Raw genomic sequence first — 17,324 nt, 5'->3', positions numbered from 1 at the left:
AGAGAGAAAACACTCGGGACTCCTAACGGTTTTGTCTGTATCTCCACGTGTTTCTTGTCATCCAGGCTGTCTCTTCTCCACGTTCTCTGCCGGTTTGATGTGAAATCTTTGGTCATCGGCTCAACTCAGTTTTCATTCCCGTAGTCATAGTTTTAGATGTCATTTCTTTGCTCATCAGCGCTGTCTCTCTGCCTGCAGACCTGCCAACACCATCTGCTCCTGCTCGTCTGTCAAATCAAAATCAAATCAAATCAATCTTTATTTATATAGCGTCTTATACAATCAAAATTGTTTCAAGGCGCTTTCCAGAATCCCAGGGCCTAACCCCAGACAAGCAACAGTGGCAAGGAAAAACTCCCCTTTAACAGGAAGAAACCTTGAGCAGGACCAGGTTCATGTCGGGGGATCCTCCTGCTGATGGCCGGCTGCTGGGTGGAGGAGAGGAGAGGAGAGGAGAGGAGAGGAGAGGAGAGGAGAGGAGAGGAGAGGAGAGGAGAGGAGAGGAGGGAGAGGAGAGGAGAGGACTCAATTCAGACACGTTTTTTGGTTAAATCTGTTCCTCCGAATTTAATTCAATAATGCAAATAAGGTTGTGAAATCAGTTTAATTTTTGCAGGAGGAAATCCTCAGGAGTGTGGTGATTAATAAAGTTGTCATTGTACCATTTTTTAATAGTTTGTTGGGAAATAAGATAGAGTTCTGGTTTGTGTTGGGATTGGACCATTGCAGGTTAAAAATAACTTGACAGAAAAATGCTGGATCAACAAGAATTTATCAACTGTTGTTGAAGTGAACTATTCCATAAGAATAATTATGTTCAATGAAGGTAGACCCCAATGTGGAAGATTTCATCTAAAATATTTAGATACTCCAAAAAACATTGAGGTCAATCAGTCAAAACTATGCATAATTTACCATCAATGCAATGTAATTGAGCTACCAGAATATAATATATTGTATTATTTGAGGGGGGAAATGTGATGTATTCTTTCCTGATGGTTTTAATAAATGCATAAACATATACATAGTTTGGAAATTATTGAAAAGTAAGGAGGTAAATTAAAGATATTAAAGGCAGAAATGAATAAAATAAAAACAGTATTCAGTGTCCAGTTCTGCAGTTCACAGCAGTAAATATGAGAGTGTGTTTTTGCACAGCTGCTGAACTGACTTCAGTCACTGTGACCATCGAGCACAATAATAAACAGCAGAATCTTCAGTCTTCAGGCTGCTCATCTGCAGATTCAGCTGTGCTTTGTTGTCATCTTTGGAGATGATAAAACGGCCTTTGACTGACTCAGAGTAGTACTGGCTGCTGCCACCATAGCTGCTGATATAAGCGATCCACTCCAGTCCTTTTCCAGGAGCCTGTCTGACCCAGTGCATCCCATAGTCACTGAATGTGAATCCAGAGGCTGAACAGGTCAGTGTGTGAGATTCTCCAGGTCTTTTAACCACTGGTTCAGACTGGGTCAGAGTCTGAGCATCAACACCTGTTTAGAAGATGAAACATCAAGTTAATCAGCTGATGACAAAAATCAAAGTGTGTCAACAATCAGGATGAGTGAAGATCTTCACCTGCCCAGCAGATAGTTAGAAGCAGCAGTCCTGTCCTACAGTCCATCATGTTCAACTGTGTGTGTCCCCTCTTCTCTGTCCTCCTCTCTGCTCTCACATAAGTAGACGTGGAACACATCTGAGTTTTGCATCGACTCCTCCTCAGTTTCATTTGCACAGCATCAGTTTGATTATCACCTTTTTGAGTTTTTCTCAAAATAAATATTTTCTATTTACCAGTTTTTGACAGCTTAATTCACATGATTTCAGTCATGACATTTTTTTTTATTATTTTCACAGAATATTTAATACAAAAAATAAGATGGAATCAATAAAACATATCTTTTTATTGACGATTCAACAAGACTTTCACCAAAATCTAATCTCTCTGATTTTTGCATGTTTGATGTTAAATGTGAAGATATTGCCTTTTTTGGCTGGAGAAATTAAATAAATATCAAGTGAAATAAATTCATTGGCATTATTAATTAATTCTGCTCACAGTCCTGTGCTGGATGGATTGTTTCAGTCATAATATTGACTCAAAATCAGGAAATAAAAAAACAAACCATTAACTGTCACAATGAGCAATCTGACAAATATCCTGTGGAATTTCAGAAAAGCCTCTCAGCTCTCTTCAACCAGGGTATGTGGACACTAATACACAGCAGAGGCCTCCAGATTTTTGGACAGTCTCAGAAAAACCATACCATTTCTGTTGATGTAAATATTTTTTATTCCTGTACAGACATTTGAGTTTCAATGAGACAAAAAAATCATTGAAGAGAAGTTTTAAAAAAACAAACAAACAAACTTTCGACTGGATTATTTATTCATTTGTTGACTAGCAAAACTTGGAAGATGAGATCATCCCATTTTCTTTATGAAGAAATGGGAATGATGCCTCTAAATGTTCAGTTTTGTTGTAAACCACCCTTTTTGGAGTCCTTAGAGGGAGTGCTGGAGAGTGCCCCTTCTGGGGGCTCCCTCGTCCTCCTGGGTGACTTCAATGCTCACGTTGGCAATGACAGTGTGACCTGGAGAGGTGTGATTGGGAAGAACGGCCCCCCTGATCTGAACCCGAGTGGTGTTTTGTTATTGGACTTCTGTGCTCGTCTCAGATTGTCCATAACGAACACCTTGTTCAGACATAAAGGCGTCCACATGTGCACTTGGCACCAGGACGCCTTAGGCCGCAGATTGATGATCGACTTTGTGGTTGTGTCATCGGATTTGCGGCCGCATGTTCTGGACACTCGGGTGAAGAGAGGGGCGGAGCTGTCAACTGATCACCACCTGGTGGTGAGTTGGCTCCGATGGTGGGGAAGGATGCCGGACAGACCTGGCAGGCCCAAACGTGTTGTGAGGGTCTGCTGGGAACGCCTGGCAGAGTCCCCTGTCAGAAGGAGCTTCAACTCACGCCTCCGGGAGAGCTTTGACCATGTCCCGGGGGAGGCGGGGGACATTGAGTCCGAGTGGACCATGTTCCGTGCCTCCATTGTTGAGGCAGCTGACCGGTGCTGTGGCCGCAAGGTGGTTGGTGCCTGTCGTGGCGGCAATGCCCGAACCCGCTGGTGGACACCAGTGGTGAGGGATGCCGTCAAGCTGAAGAAGGAGTCGTATCGGGCCTTACTGGCCTGTGGGACTCCTGAGGCAGCAGATGGGTACCGGCAGGCCAAGCGGAGTGCAGCTACGGCGGTTGCCGAGGCAAAGACTCGGGCATGGGAAGAGTTCGGTGAGGCCATGGAGAACGACTTTCGGACGGCCTCGAAAAGGTTCTGGACCACCATCCGGCGTCTGAGGAGGGGGAAGCAGTGCACTGTCAACACTGTGTATAGTGGTGATGGTGTGCTGCTGACCTCAACTCGGGATGTTGTGGATCGGTGGAAGGAATACTTCGAGGACCTCCTCAATCCCACCAACACGCCTTCCAGTGAGGAAGTAGGGCCCGGGGACCTGGAGATGGGCTCTCGTATCTCCGGGGCTGAAGTTGCCAAGGTAGTAAAAAAACTCCTCGGTGGCAAGGCCCCGGGGGTGGATGAGATCCGCCCAGAGTCCCTTAAGGCTCTGGATGTTGTAGGGCTGTCGTGGTTGACTCGACTCTGCAACATCGCGTGGACATCGGGGGCAGTGCCGCTGGATTGGCAGACCGGGGTGGTAGTCCCTCTTTTTAAGAAGGGGGACCGGAGGGTGTGTTCCAACTATAGGGGGATCACACTCCTCAGCCTCCCTGGTAAGGTCTATTCAGGGGTACTGGAGAGGAGGGTCCGCCGGATAGTCGAACCTCGGATTCAGGAGGAGCAATGTGGTTTTCGTCCTGGGCGTGGAACAGTGGACCAGCTCTACACCCTCAGCAGGGTCTTCGAGGGTGCATGGGAGTTTGCCCAACCAGTCCACATGTGTTTTGTGGACTTGGAGAAAGCATTCGACCGTGTCCCTCGGGGGGTCCTGTGGGGGGTCCTCCGAGAGTATGGGGTGTCGGGCCCGCTGATACGGGCTGTCCGCTCCCTGTACGATCGGTGTCAGAGTTTGGTCCGAATTGCTGGCAGTAAGTCGAACTCGTTTCCGGTGAGGGTTGGCCTCCGCCAGGGCTGCCCTTTGTCACCGATTCTGTTCATAATTTTTATGGACAGAATTTCTAGGTGCAGTCATGGTGTTGAGGGGATCCGGTTTGGTGACCTCAGGATCGCGTCTCTGCTTTTTGCGGATGATGTGGTCCTGTTGGCTTCATCGGCCCGTGACCTCCAACTATCACTGGATCGGTTCGCCGCCGCATGTGAAGCGGCTGGGATGAGAATCAGCACCTCCAAATCCGAGGCCATGGTTCTCGACCGGAAAAAGGTGGAGTGCCTTCTCTGGGTAAAGGAGGAGATGCTGCCCCAAGTGGAGGAGTTTAAGTACCTCGGGGTCTTGTTCACGAGTGGGGGAAGAATGGAGCGGGAGATCGACAGGCGGATCGGTGCGGCATCCACAGTAATGCGGACTCTGCACCGGTCCGTTGTGGTGAAGAGAGAGCTTCGCCTTTCGGCTCAGCTCTCGATTTACCGGTCGATCTTCGTTCCTACCCTCACCTATGGTCATGAGCTTTGGGTAATGACCGAAAGAACAAGATCACGGGTACAAGCGGCTGAAATGAGCTTCCTCCGTAGGGTGGCTGGGCTCTCCCTTAGAGACAGGGTGAGAAGCTCTGCCATCCGGGAGGAGCTCGGAGTAGAGTCGCTGCTCCTCCGCGTTGAGAGGAGCCAGATGATGGGTGGCTCGGCATCTAGTCAGGATGCCCCCTGGACGCCTCCCTGGTGAGGTGTTCAGGGCATGTCCCTCCGGTAAGAGACCCCCAGGGAGACCCAGGACACGTTGGAGAGACTATGTCTCTCGACTGGCCTGGGAACGCCTGGGGATCCCTCCGGATGAGCTGGAGGAGGTGGCTGGGGAGAGGGAAGTCTGGGCTTCTCTCCTTAGGCTGCTGCCCCCGCGACCCGACCCCGGATAAGCGGCAGAGAATGGATGGATGGATGGACTATGCTGTGTAAAACAGCTCCAGGCTTCGATCAAACGATTTTGTGTTTCAAGAACACGGAGTTTGTGCAGTCCTCTCTCTGTTATATCTGTGGAAAGGCAAAGAAAAATCAAATATATGAAGGTGATGATGAGGTGTTGAAATTAATCCTGGTGTGACAGCGCCCCTTCTGGTGATGATGTGTTGGTGCTCTGAGGGGTTTTTGTTCAGCTCCACTGATGGTTTGTGTTATTGTGTATCTGGCACAGTAATAAACAGCAGTGTCTTCAGGCTGCACATTCACTCCATTTAGAGTCACTGTGTTGCTGGAAGAGTCTAAACTGATGCTGAACTTGTTCTTCAGGGAAGCTTTGTAGCTTGGGGTGCATCCAGCACAATGTGCACCACCATCCACCTCCAGTCCTTTCCCTGCAGGCTGTCTGATCCAGTTTGTACCATAGCTGCTGAGAGAATAAGAGACCTGACAGGTGATGGTCAGACGCTGACCTGGCTGCACAGTCACAGAGGCTGGCTGTGTCAACTGTTCACCCTTCACACCTGTGGATGAAGAGAAGAAGATTGAATCAGTGGACATAGAGGGAACAGTCAGGGTGATCACACTGTCAATGTCTCTGCCTCAGTCAGACTCACAGGATCCAGCTGCCAACAGCAGCAGCAGAGCTACAGAGAACATGGTTGGGACTGAAGCTGATCTGATGATGGGAGCTTCTCTTCTTCTGCTGCAGCTGACAGCAGGATGTCAAGTCTTTATAGCAGATGGACAGGAAGTTCCCTTTGCATAGAGAAGAACTCTGATGGGATATAAAAGAAGCACCAACTGTTCTGACCACAAAACACCAAACAGAAATCAGCTCAGTGTAGAAACAATGTTATGTTGTTTCATTTCACACCAAGTAGAATAATATAGTTAAATCTTTCATTCTTATCGTAAATAATTACTTGCGATTTGAATATGAATCACTGAGATTAAGAGTAATGAACTAAATAGATAGAAAAAATGTTTTGATACCGGTGTGTCAGTGATTACATCATGTTTCATTTTAATATAAATAAATTTAGATTTCTTAGTCAGAAAAAATCTCCTTTAACAATGAAAACAGAAATAATTATTTATAATACCTTAAATCAATTCACCTCTGAATAAATGTTTCATATTCAATCTAATTAATTGAACATCTGATGTCACTGATTTGACTGTCAATTGTTTTTGTCTTTTTACAGTAAAACAGGATATTTTATCACAGACCAGAATGAGACATCCTAGGAGAAACACCTGAGGGCCCCCTAAAGTAACAAGTGAGAAGGAAGAAAAAAATCCAAAAGGCTTTTCTGAAATCTGCTGAACTGCATCAGTGAATCCAGGACAATGGAAACAGTATTGGAGTCACCACAGTCCATTTTTAAATCCTTTGGGTAGAGAAGATAGATTACCTGAGGTTAATTGTGAAAAAATATTGGAGCATTGCAGGTAAAAACAGTTGGAGAGAGTGATGGTGGATCAATGAGAATTAATACATGTTCAGTTGATGATAGTTTATGTTAATTAAATGAAATGACTTTAAAGTAAATTTACAAATTAGTCATGTCGGCACTTTACATTAATTTTGGTTAAAAGCAGTTGTAAAATATAAAGAATTTAAATAACATTTAAAAGGCATGCATTATTAAAATAAAGACAGCGTTCACTTCAGCTCTTCACAGCAGTAAATATGAGAAGTGTGTGTTTTTGTACAGCTGCTGAACTGACTTCAGTCACTGTGACCATCGAGCACAATAATAAACAGCAGAATCTTCAGTCTTCAGGCTGTTCATCTGCAGATTCAGCTGTGCTCTGTTGTTGTCTCTGGAGATGATAAACCGGCCTTTGACTGACTCAGAGTAGTACTGGCTGCTGCCATCATAGTAAATAAGACTGATCCACTCCAGTCCTTTTCCAGGAGCCTGTCTGACCCAGTGCATCCCATAGTCACTGAATGTGAATCCAGAGGCTGAACAGGTCAGTGTGTGAGATTCTCCAGGTCTTTTAACCACTGGTTCAGACTGGGTCAGAGTCTGAGCATCAACACCTGTTTAGAAGATGAAACATCAAGTTAATCAGATGATGACAAATATAAAAGTCTGTCAACAATCAGGATGAGTGAAGATCTTCACCTGCCCAGCAGATAGTTAGAAGCAGCAGTCCTGTCCTACAGTCCATCATGTTCAACTGTGTGTCCCCTCTTCTCTGTCCTCCTCTCTGTTCTCACATAAGTAGACGTGGAACACATCTGAGTTTTGCATCGACTCCTCCTCACTAAAGAACTGGATTTGATTGTGATGCCTCCTCCTCTTTGGAGGATGTGTATTCATGTCGTCATTTCGTCCCACTGATGGTTTTACAATGGTCCAGTAATCAGTGGTCTGAGGTTTTTTTCAGAGTAAATGTGTCCTGGCAGTTGCTCTAAAAACAGTTAGAGTAAATATTAAACTTGCTCAGTCTTTACAACCAAAAATCTCCACGTGCGTGTTGCAAGCCGACGACTCCTAAGTCATGACTCCATATATTTTGACGTGGAACAGAATTTAGGAAATCAAGACGCGAGCTGACTGAAGAAGGAAGTAGGTGTGAAGAGAAACAAGCATGTTGATGCTGCCTCCAGGGTTCTCTCCAAAGTCTTTTAGTTGTGTGTTGTGTTTGCTGGTTGTTGGCATGTTTCTTGTTGTCATTCTTCATTTTTCTTCGATCACTTGTGATCACATGATATTTCTGACTTGCAGGACGAGAATCTGTATGTATGGTTTGCTACGTTGAGGTTATCGGAGCACACTTCAAACATTATGAACAAAACAGTAAATGCCTGATTTCTTATCCTCAATCTTTATCTCCAACGGATAAAATAAATCTCTTCAGAAATAGAAAAACCTTATGTGTCTGCCCCACTTTAGGTGTGGAGATCTCTCAGGATTCCAGACACTCGGTGAGTCAGAAAGATTTTCACTGAAGTAAAGAAACTGTCTTAAAATACTTTATTTATATTGTAAAATAAAGATAGGCTTTTGTCCTCGAATCATCAATTCAGCAGGAATGTTTTGATATTAATATTAGACACTGCTTTGCATTTTAAATTCTTCCTGAATTAATGCAATTGTGTTTTAAATTTTGGGCGTGTGTTTAAGCAGTTCGATCATATCATTGATAAAGTGATTATCCAATATATTCTCAAGGAGATATTTCACATTTATGCAAAATTCTCTTGTAAAATAAAGAGATTGTTGTTGGGTCACTGACAAGCAGAAATGAATTGAAATGCAAAATTCAGACACAGGAGAAAGGAACAGATTCTTTCACAACTTTACTGAGCACAGGAGGCCTAACAAAAGAGTAGCTGACTCCAGAATCCAAAGAGGATCTCTTGTTTGACGTAGGACAAGTCTGGTAGGATGCTGAGCAGGGACGGGTGATGCCAGCACAGCTGCGGACAGGTGAAAGAGAGCACAGGTGAGGAAAAGACCACAAAGAATTTTCAGGCTACACGCAAGTGAGTGCTAAGCAGATACCACCGGAGTTTTCCAACAAACTAGCGCCGAGCACAAGGACGGACCGGCCTTTAACTAGCAGCTGACGAGACGATGAGCCACAGCTGCGCCAATATAGTGGCAGAAAAAGGCCGCATCACCACTCTACTCAGCGGGGAGGAAAAGCAGACACACAGGGGACATGGGAAAGACAAAACCAAGGACAATTATAGGTTTAGAATGTTATTAATGGAGCATTCTCCAAGAGTCAAGGAGATTAACATTTGAGTCATTGAATTGATTTATATTTTAGCTCACACCATTGATCGTTCTATATGTTATATAGAGGTCACTCAAAAATATATTCTTATTTTTAACTGAACTCATCTTTGTGTGAAAAAAATCCCTAAAAAGTTCTCCATAGTTTAAATGTTTTACTTGGAGTCTCCTCATGAAAAACGATATGCTGGAATATTTTGAAAAACTTTAAGATTGTAATTCAGTTTTTGAGAAGGAGGCACGTTTGTTGTCTGTGGAGGTTTTTGCACAGCTGTTCCTCTCTCTGGAGTCACTGTGGTTGTCGAGCACAGAAGAAAACAGCAGAATCCTCTGCTGTCAGGCTGCTGATCTGCAGGTACTGAGTGCTGCTGGGACGTCTTCAGTCATCACGTAACCACTTTCGAAAGAGCTTCCATAGATAGCAGAGTTTGAACCTGCGTTCATCAACCCGATCCACTCCAAAGCTTTCCCTGGTCTCTGTCGTATCCACTGGATATAGTAGCTGGTCATGTCAAACCCTGAAATGGTGCAGGACATCTTCACTGTCTCTCCAGGTCTTTTTACTTCAGGCTGAGACTGATCCAGTCTTTCACTCCAAACACCTGAAAGACAATAGAAATACACCCAACAACCAGGTCAAGCCCATTCTGGACCTGTCCACAGAAGTAACAGCAGCCCTGATGTTCTCACCGTGAACAGTGACAATGATCAGTAAACCTCTGATCACTGTGTTCTCCATTATGTGCTGACACTGCAGTTCTGTGCTCTGATCTGAGCAGAACTGTGTAAAACTGCTCCAGGCTCCTGTCACAAGTTCCTGCTGTTTTTATAGGACAGGGAGATTGCATAGACGTCCCTCTCTGTGACATTTTCATAAACAACCCAAGAAGATCTGAAGAGAGACACTCAGAATCATTCATCATGAAATGTATCCATGGTGATCCATTATATGTTTAATGAACTTGAACCTGTATAAATTGTGTCACATGACTGTATTGATCACATTAGACTGAGCAGAAATGTAGACTTTTAAACATGTCTGCAGGGAGCGTTCTATATTCTAGAATTTAACCTGTAGTACATCTAATCACAGACAATCATCATCATCATCATCATCATCATCATCATCCCACTTGTTTGTTTCATCAATTCATCATTTTCTTTATGTTCTAAAATGTTTTTCTGCTGTTTGTTTTCATGGTTTGGAGATGTTTGTGCACCTCATCTGTGTCTGCAGCCTCCTCATTCTCTGCTGTCACAGAGTTACTAAAGTATGTTTGTGTCATTAAAACTTGTTCAAGGCATCATTTTGGTTAATGCCAGTGAGTCTGGAAGCTGGATGAGATCAAGTCAGTCAAAACGTGTGGAAACACAAACCAGCATTATCATCATCATTCTTCAGTGTTGAGAGTCCTCATTTCTTTCTCTCTCTCCGTCTGACTCTCTTGCTCAAACTCACACACACACACACACACACACGCACATGCGCAACCCTTTCCCTATCTTTGTTGGTATTTAGAGACATCATTTATTTCAAAGCTCCCTACCCAACCATAACTACTCACTCCTGCTTGTTCCTCCACTGAGGGTCGCGGGGGGGCTGGAGCCTATCCCAGCTCAATGGGCGGAGGCAGGGTACACCCTGGACTGGACGCCAGTCAATCGCAGGGCTAACACATATAGACAAACAACCATTCTCTCTCACAATCACACCTACGGGCAATTTTAGAGTTTCCAATTAGCCTAATCCCCAATCATGCATGTCTTTGGACTGTGGGAGGAAGCCGGAGTACCCAGAGAAAAACCACACAGGCACAGGGAGAACATGCAAACTCCACACAGAAAGTCCTCAATCAATCCCAACCGGGGATCAAACCCGGGACCTTCTTGCTGTGAGGCCACAGTGCTAACCACCACACCACCGTGCCGCCCTAATGCTTCATATCCCATCAGCATTCCTCTTTCAGTTACACTCACAATCCAACACAAACATATAGACAGGAACATATTTGTCCTATAAAGAACTTTCTTTTATAGCTATGGATAGAGCACCCATCTTGTGTTTTAGAAAATTCATATATTCTGTGAAAAAATTAAAGTGCAGAGATGTGTGCAGCACAAATTTAATTTTGACCAACAGTAAAAATTTCTGTTATTTTTCAAACTTTAAATTCTGTTCTTCAATAAATTTTAACAAAGTTTGCCTATTAAAATGATCATAAAAAAATAATAATTCTTTAAGGACAGGATTGCCTCTGTTAAAGCAGCACTGCAGCGAGAAAGCACCTGCCAGCTTGCGTCCGCCCCCTTGAGTTGAGACAGAGTACTGCACGCCTCACCTGCTGACTTTTCTCTGCACTCTGTTGAGCGATCAGCAGGAATATTTCTCTCACACATGCATGTAAAGTTCATATTAGCGATATGCTGAGGAACAAAAACTGGCACACGTCAAGCAACCCAGTTTGTAGTGGATCATGGAGTCAGACGTGGGGCACAATTCACCTCTGCCTCACCCGGGGTTTCTGCCCTGGATTTGATCGGTAAAACTCAAATTCGGCAATTTTAACTCAAGAAAATGGCAAAAATGTGCAGTCATACTCTAAATGCATTTTTAACACATGTCATTCTTTTTTCTTTTTTTGGTCAGGGAGGCACTGTCCACGTGTTTCTTGTCATCCAGGCTGTCTCTTCTCCACGTTCTCTGCCGGTTTGATGTGAAATCTTTGGTCATCGGCTCAACTCAGTTTTCATTCCCGTAGTCATAGTTTTAGATGTCATTTCTTTGCTCATCAGCGCTGTCTCTCTGCCTGCAGACCTGCCAACACCATCTGCTCCTGCTCGTCTCTCAGCCTAAATCCTGACTCACTGTGCTTCTTTTCCTGTTGGATATTTTCACTGTGGTCCCGTTCAGTCTGATCCTGTCATTGTTTTCCAACAAATTCCATAAAAGAACACAACTAAATCCAGACAAATTTTTGGTTCAGTCTGTTCCTTCGAATTTATTTAATGTTGCAAATAAGGTTGTGAAATCAGTTGAATTTTTGCAGGAAATCCTCAGGAGTGTGGTGATTAATAAAGTTGTCATTGTACCATTTTTAACATAGTTTGTTCGGAAATAAGATAGAGTTCAGGTTAATTGTTTTTGCTCAAAGATTGGACCATTGCAGGTTAAAAGTAACTTGACAGAAAAATGCTGGATCAACAAGAATTTATCAACTGTTGTTGAAGTGAACTATTCCATAAGAATAATTTATGTTAAATGAAAAAACCTCCCAAAAACCTCAAGGTCAATCAATCAAACTATGATTAATTTACGATCAATACAATGTAATTGAGCTACCAGAATATAATATTGAATTATTTGAGGGGGAAATGTCTTATATTTGTTACTGATGGGTTTAATAAATGCATAAACATATACTCAGTTTGTAAATTATTAAATAGTAAGGAGGTAAATTAGTGATATAAAAGGCATAAATTATTAAAATAAAGACAGTGTTCAGTGTTTAGTGACCAGAATGAGACATCCTAGGAGAAACACCTGAGGGCCCCCTAAAGTGACAAGTGAGAAGGAAGAAAAAAATCCAAAAGGCTGTTTTGAAATCTGTTGAACTGCATCAGTGAATCCAGGAAAATGGAAACAGTATTGGAGTCACCACAGTCCATTTTTAAATACTTTGGTAGAGAAGATAGATTACCTGAGGTTAATTGTTTGTGAAAAAATATTGGAGCATTGCAGGTAAAAACAGTTGGAGTGAGTGATGGTGGATCAATGAGAAATAATAAATGTTCCATTTCAAAGAAGATGACTTTCAGGGAAAATTACAAATTAGTCATGAAGGCACTTTGCATTTTTTTGGTCAAAAGCAGTTGTAAAATAATTTTAAATAACATTTTAAAGTGACAATTTAAAAGGCATTCATAATAAAATAAAGACAGTGTTCAGGCTGCAGTTCTGCTCTTCACAGCAGTAAATATGAGAAGTGTGTGTTTTTGTACAGCTGCTGAACTGACTTCAGTCACTGTGATCATTGAGCACAATAATAAACAGCAGAATCTTCAGTCTTCAGGCTGTTCATCTGCAGATTCAGCTGTGCTCTGTTGTTGTCTCTGGAGACGATAAACCGGCCTTTGACTGACTCAGAGTAGTGCTTGTTGCTGCCACTGGGGCTGCTGATACCACTGATCCACTCCAGTCCTTTTCCAGGAGCCTGTCTGACCCAGTTCATGTAGTGGTCACTGAATGTGAATCCAGAGGCTGAACAGGTCAGTGTGTGAGATTCTCCAGGTCTTTTAACCACTGGTTCAGACTGGGTCAGAGTCTGAGCATCAACACCTGTTTAGAAGATGAAACATCAAGTTAATCAGATGATGACAAAAATCAAAGTCTGTCCACAATCAGGATGAGTGAAGATCTTCACCTGCCCAGCAGATAGTTAGAAGCAGCAGTCCTGTCCTACAGTCCATCATGTTCAACTGTGTGTCCCCTCTTCTCTGTCCTCCTCTCTGCTCTCACATAAGTAGACGTGGAGCACATCTGAGTTTTGCATCGACTCCTCCTCACTAAACAACTGGATTTGATTGTGATGCCTCCTCCTCTTTGGATGATGTGAGCCTATGATCAATGACACTTTTAACTTTGTCCAATTAATGATGTACCAGTGGTCCTAGTTCTGATTTGTGAGGTACCCCACACTTCACACTCAGCTGTTCTCATCCACCTGCAAATTAATTTTAGTTTACAAAAAGAATGTCTAAAGGCAGAATCATGAGATTGGAGATTGTCAGTGAATTTGTCATATCAGACAGTCACTCATATTTAAGTATTTTCTTTAGAATAAAACAAACTGGGTCTTCAAACATTTAATCATTATCAAAAAAGAAAAATACAATTTTTTCCATGAGTCATTAATTGATCATTTATGTTTGAGTTACAGGATTAAAGACTGATCTTTGTTAAAAAAATCATCAACTGGGTGTGTGCTTTTATTTTGAGTGAATGTTGAAATTAACTGTTGAGATCATTGAAATTACAGAGAAAAAAATATATTGTTGCTGCATTATCCTAAAAACAATATTAAATACATGTGAACTTATTGCATAATGAGATCAGAAGTTTAGAATTCTATGAAAGCAGTTATCATATATATTTTCGGTCATTGGTCTTTATATATTTGTGTAAAAGCAATTCAAAAACTTTTTCTGATTTTGTATTTCCTTTTTTTATGACCATTATCCCTCAAATGTTTCCTACAGTTTTTACATTTAATTTAAACTCTGAAGTCTTTTTCTCCATTATTTTTCCTCAAATTTTCTTTCTCAACGTTGTTGTCATGATCCATTCCTGGTGTGACAGCGCCCCCTCTGGTGATGTTGTGTTGATGTTCTGAAGGGTTTTTGTTCAGCTCCACTGATGCTTTGTGTTATTGTGTATCTGGCACAGTAATACACAGCAGTGTCTTCAGGCTGCACATTCACTCCATTTAGAGTCACTGTGTTGCTGGAAGAGTCTAAACTGATGCTGAACTTGTTCTTCAGGGAAGCTTTGTAGCTTGGGGTGGATCCAACACTATTCCATCCAATCCACTCCAGTCCTTTCCCTGCAGGCTGTCTGATCCAGCTTGTCCAGTAGCTGCTGAGAGAATAAGAGACCTGACAGGTGATGGTCAAACGCTGACCTGGCTGCACAGTCACAGAGGCTGGCTGTGTCAACTGTTCACACTTCACACCTGTGAAACAACAAAGAAAATACTCATTATAAAATCACACTAAAACAGATCAACTGCTGACTTTGACAAATCCACAGAGAGAGACTCACATCCAGCTGCCAACAGCAGCAGCAGAGCTACAGAGAACATTGTTGGTATTGAAGCTGATCTGATGGGAGCTTCTCTTCTTCTGCTGCAGCTGACAGCAGGATGTCAAGTCTTTATAGCAGACGGACCGGTAGTTCCTTTGCATAGAGAAGAACATTGACGGGATATAAAAGAAGCATCAGGAGTTACAATACAGTTCTATCATTATTCATACTTAAAAATCATTTTATGTTGACCAATAAGGCATAAAAGTTGTGAAATTGGCAACTATCGAATAAATGTCAACAGATGAGAAGAAAAAACAGGGAGTGTTAAACACACGTTTTCGCAGCCTGATTGTGTTGGTTCCATTTGTCATGTTCTACTTTTAAAATGTTGCACTGCCCCTCTTGGTTATATTCTGAAACCTGAAAAAATATGTTCTTTCAAAATCATTCAAATCTATTCATTTTTAGGACATTTGCTGCAAATGTATTCAGTGTTGTTGTTTTGTTTTTTGTTTTTAAATTCAAACTAATGGAGTACCAGAGTGTTTCAATTGTATGTTTTATTGTGATTTTTATCACTATTGCACTTGTAGATTATACCCTGTGAGTCTTCTATTGTCTATGTTTTTCAATTTAAACCCACTTTCTTCTGTATCCCTACGTGTGTTTCTTGTCATCCAGGCTGTCTCTTCCCCACGTTCTCTGCCTGTTAGTTGAGAAATCTTTAGTCGTCAGCTCAAATCAGTTTTGATTCACGTAGCTTCAGTTTTTGATGACAGTTCCTTTTTTTTTTAATCAATGCTGTCTCTCTATATGCAGACCTGCTATCACCACCTCATCGTGCATCATTTCGCTGTGGTCCTGTTCAGTCTGTTGCCTGTAATTTTCTTCCATCAAATTCAATCCAGACTACAGTGTCTGCTTTTGGGGCTCAATTTTGTCATTTTCAATTAATTCACAATACAAATAGGATTTTAAAATCAGCTAAATTTTTGTAGGGATTCCAAGGTACAAGGGTTGTTAATAAAGTTGCCACTGTACAATTTTTTATTAGAGATTTTTTTCAATAGTTTTTTGAGAAATAATAACTATTTCAGGTTATTTGTTTTTGCTGAAAAATTGGACCATTGCAGGTTAACATAACTTGACACAAAGTTGATAGAGGAAAAGAATTAAGAAATTTTGTTGAGGTGAACTGTTCCATGAGAAAATTTTCTGTTAAATGTAGGGAGAACTCATTAGGGGAAGATTGCGACAACATTATTTACATACTATAAAGCTAACATTTGTCAAAACTATGCATAATTTACCATCAATACAATGTAATTGAACTACCAGAATATTGTATTATTTGGGGGGAAATGGGTTTAATAAATGAATCATTCAAATGTTGACGGATTATTAAAAAGTTAAGAGGTAAATTAAAGATTTAAAAGGCATGAAACGATAAAATAAAGACAGTTTTCAGTCCGCACTTCTGCTCTTCACAGCAGTAAATATGAGAAGTGTGTGTTTTTGTACAGCTGCTGAACTGACTTCAGTCACTGTGACTCTCGAGCACAATAATAAACAGCAGAATCTTCAGTCTTCAGGCTGTTCATCTGCAGATTCAGCTGTGCTCTGTTGTTGTCTCTGGAGATGATAAACCGGCCTTTGACTGACTCAGAGTAGTATGTGCTGCTGTCAGTGCTGATAGCACTGATCCACTCCAGTCCTTTTCCAGGAGCCTGTCTGACCCAGGCCATGTAGTAGTCACTGAATGTGAATCCAGAGGCTGAACAGGTCAGTGTGTGAGATTCTCCAGGTCTTTTAACCACTGGTTCAGACTGGGTCAGAGTCTGAGCATCAACACCTGTTTAGAAGATAAAGCATCAAGTTAATCAGCTGATGACAAAAATAAAAGTGTGTCAACAATCAGGATGAGTGAAGATCTTCACCTGCCCATAAAATGGAATTTGATTGTGGAATGTAAATTGTATTCAAAAGGAGGAAATTGAAATGGTATTCTATTGTGAAATGTAAATTGAGAACAAAAGGAAGGGTGTGATGGAGACTGGGAGAGCAGACGGAATCCATTTGGTTCCTCATTCATTTACATGGAAACAAAGGTTGAAGGAAGACCAGCGTCAAAGGACTGAGGGGGGGACATCCTCAGGCATTCAACTTCTTGTGCCAGCCGGAACACCCGCTGTGAAGGCACCAAACTCCTGAGGTGCATACAGTGCACACCTACTGTGTTGGCGTCCTGTGTCCTGTGTATGCAGCAAACAAATGCTGTGAAGACGTCTGCACCTCAGGGGCGGGCCTTCAACTATATAAGATCAGAACTGTATACATTGAGCAGAGATCTCTCCGCATGCTTCCGTGTGTGTATCCTGACCAACTGACTGGATTAAAACCATCTCCTACGCAGTAACTTAGATTAATAGTTTTTCTTCGGCTAAAAATTCCGTGACACCCAGCAGATAGTTAGAAGCAGCAGTCCTGTCCTACAGTCCATCATCTTCAACTGTGTGTCCCCTCTTCTCTGTCCTCCTCTCTGCTCTCACATAAGTAGACGTGGAACACATCTGAGTTTTGCATCGACTCCTCCTCACTAAACAACTGGATTTGATTGTGATGCCTCCTCCTCTTTGGAGGATGTGTATGCATGTCGTCATTTCGTCCCACTGA

The 17,324-nt window shown here is 42.3% G+C and overlaps 1 pseudogene and 1 gene segment (V, D, J or C); both read right to left on the bottom strand.

Annotated features, from left to right (window-relative positions):
* Positions 1-5,315: 5,315 nt before the first annotated feature.
* LOC130514592 (Ig heavy chain V region PJ14-like) lies at positions 5,316-5,747 on the bottom strand (the record flags this gene model as incomplete). The annotated part of the segment is given in 2 exon segments: positions 5,316-5,611; positions 5,705-5,747. Coding segments are annotated over 2 exon segments (339 nt in total), but the record flags the coding sequence as incomplete, so codon positions are not given.
* A 3,336-nt stretch (positions 5,748-9,083) lies between these two features.
* Positions 9,084-9,681, bottom strand: LOC130514573 (Ig heavy chain V region 23-like; annotated as a pseudogene).
* Positions 9,682-17,324: the final 7,643 nt, after the last annotated feature.

This window comes from Takifugu flavidus, chromosome 18 (genome assembly GCF_003711565.1).
Source record: "Takifugu flavidus isolate HTHZ2018 chromosome 18, ASM371156v2, whole genome shotgun sequence".
NCBI lineage: Eukaryota > Metazoa > Chordata > Actinopteri > Tetraodontiformes > Tetraodontidae > Takifugu > Takifugu flavidus.
This window is presented reverse-complemented; position numbering and strand designations above follow the sequence as displayed.